Below are 6153 nucleotides of genomic sequence, written 5' to 3'. Positions count from 1 at the left end.
CATTAACTTTGAGAGGCGGAAGGAGCCTATGAAAAAGACCCATCTACATCAACCTCCAACTCATCCCAACAACAATCAAATACACGTTCAAACGTGTAAATAAATTTTGGGTCAAATAAACATGGGATGTTGGTGGAGTTTGGACTCAAACACTTGTACAAGAATCAAGATTGATCTAAGTCAAATAAAATAAAAATAAAATAAAAAGATTGGTCTAAGTCATACAATGAATAGTATCCTAAACGAGATAAGTCATAAAAGAAAGGTTTGGTGATTGGTTTTTAGGCTTCACCAATAGTAGGTCTGGTGATAGGCTTTTAGGTTTCACCATTAGTAAGTGTTAGTACAATAACTACGCATACCTAATTCATTATGCAAGAAAACCAAAAATCTAAGTAGCGCACAGCCAATGGCAGGAGCACCACCTCTAGTAATTAATTCAACGAGATGATGAGTGTGGGTTGATTTGGGGTGTGAAAGAGTGTGTTTACAGTAGGGTCGGAACCAGAAGCTCTTTTGGACAAGGCCAGGGGCCAAAAACAATTTGTTGATGGGGACCAGTAAGCTAAACTGCGATTTTAAAAGCCCAACTATGATTTTACCAAACACTTAATTGCATTTTTAAAAATCGCACGTTTTAAATTACACGTTTTGAAATCGCAAATCCAAACAGACCCTAAATAATAGAAATTTCATATAAACTGGATTATAGGAATTTCTCCAAACTAATCTTTAAAAGTATCATGTGTCTCTAAAAAATGTGAGAAATACTTATTAATGTTATTAATAAACATGTGATAATAAAAAGACATGTGAGAAGTACATGCTATTAAAAAAATATGTACTTCTCATATTCTAAGGGACACACACTCTTAAAGACTGGATTATAGAAAAATTCATACAAAAAAAAAAAACTCAATTTATAAAAAATTTATGTCTCAACTAAATAGGTGTCAAAAAAGTTGCTAAATAGGAACCATAAATGAATTCTCCATGATATCATAAAATGCAAGCAATTTAATGCCACATATGAAAATTAAACCACATTCCTTTTGTAGTAGGATATTTATTCAAACTAAGTTCTTGGTATACTCTACTGAACAAGTAAATTCATAGTCTTAAAGAGGTAGTTCAATCGGCAGGAGATCACGCCTCATGAAGTGGAGGTCTCTAATTCGAATCTCTCCTACTCATTTTTGTGTGGACATGTAAAAAAAATAAATAAATAAATAAATTCATAGAAAAACAATTTTTTTTTTACATCTATGTTAAAATAATATTAAAACACGCCGATGGGACATGCATGTGTAATAAATAATTATGAAAATAAGAGTATAATGAATATTGATGGAATTTACGTGGAGGGTGAGGATCCAAATAAGAGTTATATTTTAAATGAAAGAATGAATATTATTGATGGAATTATAAATGATGATCAGCTAAATAGGGGCGTTGACTTCAACGTCATCATAGTGGGCTTGGGATAGTGGATAAACATTGGTGGTGTGATTAGTGGGAAGGACCACTTTGGACAGTGGCAAGTGACAGGGCGAGCCCACACGGTCAGGGGAGTGGGCCGGCGGCGCACGTGAAGGGGATGATGTCGGCCCCCCCGTTCTCCCCCACCATTCATCGCCCCACTATGATGGGGACTGCACGTGCATTTGCAAGCCGACACTTATCTCTCTCTTTCTTTCTCACGGGCCACACCCTTATTAAAGTTTCATTTAATAATGATTTCTTCAAATTAAAAATCAAGTTATTTCTTTTTTCTTTTTTTTGGTGGAGAAATTTTATTGGCTAAGTGCTAATAGGCTGAGATAGGATTTTCATTCAACAAAGTTGGAACAACTTTATAAAAGAAAAAACATTTTATTTATTTACTTAAAAAAAAAAAAATCCTAAAAAAATATAGTTAAAAGTAAATAACATGGTAATGCATAACAAAAAGAAGTACTGAAATTACAGCCTTAATTATAAAAGTTTAACTAGTTTACACCATTATAAGTTACATTTTTAAGAGTTTTTCTTTCAAATTAAATAGTGGGTCAATGTTCTGATATAAATATTCTGCATATATATCCATTATCCATCATGCATATCAAATCTCAAATCAAATACATGAAAAAGAGATATTTGAGTGCATTTGACCTCGCCATTTCGCAAGCTAAATGTGTTTTAAAATACGTGAAAACGTTTTGTTTGGAAGTACGTTTGAAGAATGCAGTTTGTACACTTTAAAAAAATTCACGTTTTGAAACTCCAAGCTTTGAGGTGCATTTTTTAAAAAAATAAAAACGCACAGTATTTTTAAAGGTTGAACTGTAATTTTACAAAACACTTACATTTTTAAAAATCGTATTTTCATTTATTACGTCTTGAAATTGCTATCTTTAAAACCGGTAAATCAAAGCGAATACTTTTTTTCAATACCAATATAGCTAACTAAAAGCTTGGTCGATTAAAATTTTCTTCTATTGCATTTTCTAATTCTCAAAACAAAAACTTTAACAAGCAACTCATAACACCCCAAACTGTTTTCTTTTTTATGTTTAATTAAAATATTTTTTTTCAAATCAAAAACAAAATTCATTAACCAATATTATTTTATATATATATATATATCCTTTGTGTCTATGTCATTGTACAATTCTTTGGCTAACCGATTTATGTAACAAATAACATTTGAGAAATGACTAAATTGCCTAAAGGCTGACGCTGTGGTTGCTTTTCTTGGAAATTGCCAAGCTGTTTATTTAATTTTACTTGTATTTATAATATTTTCCTCGGAAAGCCAAGCTGTGATAAACGTGATCTCAACCCTTTTAGTCAGAGAAGGTTCCGGTAGAATGGGAAAACTTTTCGTGAAGCATGCATATGCCATTTTTCTCTCTCTTTTCCAAATCCTTCAAGCCAAACACCGCCCAAAGAAGTTATAATTAATTACCAATTAAGTAACACTAACAAACAAAATCTGAGGAAAAACTAATTTAAATTAGATTACTAGGAAAACAACGGAGTAGGTACGAACCAATAGGAATTCAGAAAGAGATACCGTGACAATTTCTAAAAAAACAAAAACGTGGCTTTTACCGACAGAAAGAGTTACAGAAGCCCCAAAGACAAAAAAGTAAACCGGCTTTTTAAGCTGGGGAGGAAATATTATGTGCGAAAGCTCAGCATCATGCTCCTGCAAATCAACGGCAAAAACTCCATCGACCAGAGATATAATTTACAGCCAAAACACTAATTAAACGCTAGGAGGAGCGGCTCAGCGCACAATTATTCTATGAATCATAGTGTCCAAAGCACAGGATCACCCAAAACACGAAAAAACCGGCTTGGACGGTTAGAAGGTAGGAACGACGCCGTACGGAGCGTCGGACATGAAAGCCGTAGCTGACACCGATTCATAAAGGCAGTCCACCTCGGAGTCAATCTCGGTGCGTTTCGCGAACCGGCCTTTGATTCTCGGCCGGGTTTCGGCGTAGGCTTTTCTCGAAGCGTAGCGAATGGTCTTCTCGAACTTCCGGTTCTTCCTCTTCTCCCTGTACCTTAAAACCCTAGCTTCGCGATCGGTTCCACACAACTGAGTCGCCACTTGGTTCGTAGTCCCCGAGACCGGTACGTTCGGATCGGCACTCATGTTGCGGCCGAAAGGATACGATATGTCGGACATGGAATTCCCATCCGGAACGATCCCAACATCGGACGACGAAACCTGAGAAATAACATAAAATTCAGCACAAACAATCGAATAATCTGCCAGGAAAATCCTTTCCTAGAAAATTAAGTGCTCTAGAAGCGGGATTGAGTAATTACGCTTTGGCTAAGAGACTGGGTCGGATAGTTGAATGCGGAGAGCTTGGATCTGCAGAAATCGATATCAAAACAATTCTCTGTGGAGCGGTTGATGATTGGAGCAGAGGCGGGCTTAGTCTGAACCGGTACTACGCTATCCGTGCCAGCACTGTGAAACGGATTCGGGTAATCGAAATCAAGAAACGGATCCACATCAGAGAAGAGCATGTCAGCGGGTTTCAAATCCGGAACATCCATGAGCTTGGAGCCGAAACTCGGGTTGGGGATAACCCACGGCGCCGCTTCGGCGTCGTCGTAATGGTGGTGTTTGTTTTTGGTGTCGTTGGAGTTGTGGTCCGCGGGGACCACCAGGAAATTACTGAGCGCAGAGGATTTGATCATGGACTCGGTGGAGTCGAAGAAGGGCTCGACGGGGATGCGCTCGTGGCGACGCGCCACGGGGTTAGCCGAGTGGATGTCGGCGTCGCAGGCGACACAGAGGGCGGCGGCGTCGGCCTTGCACGTGACGGCCGCGGGGGCCTGCTCGCACACCTCGCACATCCACACGCGCTCGTGGCGCGACGCCAGCTTGTTGGCGCAGTGGATTTTGGCGTCGCAGCTGAGGCACAGAAACGCCGAGTCGGCCCGGCAGAATACCGCCGCCGCGGCCGATTTGCAGGAGTCGCAGGGCTTAGCCGCGACGCCCCACGCTCCGCCGAACCGCTTCAAGCCATCCGCTTCAATTCCCATCGTTGTTCCGGTGTTGAGACAAGTGAGAGAGTAGGCGAGGATTTTAGGAGTTTTAGAACTTAGACTATTTGGGCCAAGATCCGGGGTATATCTATCTAGTCAGAAGGAGAAAATCTGGGTGATGACGAGTAGGAAAAGGACACGTGGGAGATTCTCAGCCAAGCTTAATTTTGTCTGGGGGGAAAATAATCGCTGGGAGTAGTAGTTGTCATGTGTCTGTGCCGACCTGGGACCCCCAAGTGTGGGTGTAGATTTGATTAAAGTCACAGGGCGTTTTGTTTAAGAAAGAGTGAAAAGAGGCGACAGGCTTGAGTTGGCATGCTCCCACGGCAACACTATTTGGTTTATTTACCTTATTTTTTATTTGTTTTTTTCTTTTCAATTTAAGTATTTAGCTATACACATAAATTCAAGCCCGAGTAAATCCGCCGAGTTCTCGTAACTAATAGTAAAAGTGAGGGCAAATAATAATCGTTTTTATTTGCTATTTGTGGGTAGAAAAAGTCATTATTTACTATACGGATAAGGATAGCGATTTTGTGGTATGCGGATGCGATTAATAGTCGTATCTGTATTTTCTTTGTATATAATATATATTTAATTAAACTCATTAAAACAACGTCGTATTGAATAACTACCTTATTTTAATCTTCCATATAGATTTAGATAGTAATCCAAAACGATCATTATCTCATATGCGGATAGCGAATAATAACCGCAATAACCGTACGAATGTAAATAGTAATTACACGATGCGGATGCTTAAAATGCACCCGCTATTCATATCGTTGAGCACTTATCATGTGTCATTCACTGGTTGACCATATTTGTTTCAATTGCGACCAGTAAATTTTACAGTTGCCATTACTTATAGCGCACCAACTTTTAGAGTTATTCGTCAAAGTCCCCCGTCTTAATTGAACTTAATTGCATGTAAGCTTCCAAAACCTCAATCTCATTAACTACGAGTTTTAGGATTCTAGCTTTGGTAAAACTCTCAGCAGCAAGTCCATGTCCCTCGTAACAACTCAATTGGGTTGCGTAGATGGATATTTTTTGTACTGCGCGCTAAAACAGATGTTATTTTGAGGTTAAAACAGTCCAAAAACCCATATAAACACAATAAGAGGAGCCTACGTAGTAAAGTAGTTTGGTGGGCCAAATATCGGTTATTCTCCGAGCTAGGAGTGGGATTGAGTTTGGGGGGATGAACTTGGATAAGAGTAGTAATCAAAAGATGAATGAATAATTAAAAAATAATAATTTAATATATTACAATTTTTATTTTATAATTATTTTATAATATTGATTTTGCAGTTCTAATTATTTTTTTATTTTTTTTTAAAAAAAAAAAATACATTTTTTAAACATTTCCATACAACTAAGTTTTAAATCTGTCAATAAATTTAAGAAAATGTGTAAAAAATGTATTTATATCACATTGGGTGTCACAAATTCTATTGTGAATTAGAAATTTAATTGTATGAAGATATGTAGAAGATGTGTTTATATTATTTCTCGTTTTTTTTTTTTTTTTTTTTTGTTAATTCAAAAATTGGATAAAACCGTCATGTCAACTTCATAAGATAGTTATGAGACAAA

The 6153-nt window shown here is 37.5% G+C and overlaps 1 protein-coding gene across 1 annotated transcript; it reads right to left on the bottom strand.

Annotated features, from left to right (window-relative positions):
• Positions 1-2975: 2975 nt before the first annotated feature.
• On the bottom strand, positions 2976-4611 carry LOC133870792 (zinc finger protein CONSTANS-LIKE 5). The gene is made up of 2 exons (XM_062308013.1): positions 3823-4611; positions 2976-3721 (listed from the first exon to the last, which is right to left on the bottom strand). Exons 1-2 carry the CDS (start codon positions 4549-4551, stop codon positions 3350-3352), a joined length of 1101 nt encoding a protein of 366 aa, XP_062163997.1. The 5' UTR covers positions 4552-4611; the 3' UTR covers positions 2976-3349.
• Positions 4612-6153: the final 1542 nt, after the last annotated feature.

This window comes from Alnus glutinosa, chromosome 6, assembly GCF_958979055.1.
Source record: "Alnus glutinosa chromosome 6, dhAlnGlut1.1, whole genome shotgun sequence".
NCBI lineage: Eukaryota > Viridiplantae > Streptophyta > Magnoliopsida > Fagales > Betulaceae > Alnus > Alnus glutinosa.
This window is presented reverse-complemented; position numbering and strand designations above follow the sequence as displayed.

Coding starts and splice junctions, on each gene's coding strand:
- LOC133870792 (XM_062308013.1), bottom strand. CDS start 4,551: ATGGGAATTGAAGCGGATGGCTTGAAGCGGTTCGGCGGAGCGTGGGGC. Junction 3,722..3,822: donor CCCAGTCTCTTAGCCAAAGC/GTAATTACTCAA, acceptor GTTATTTCTCAG/GTTTCGTCGTCCGATGTTGG.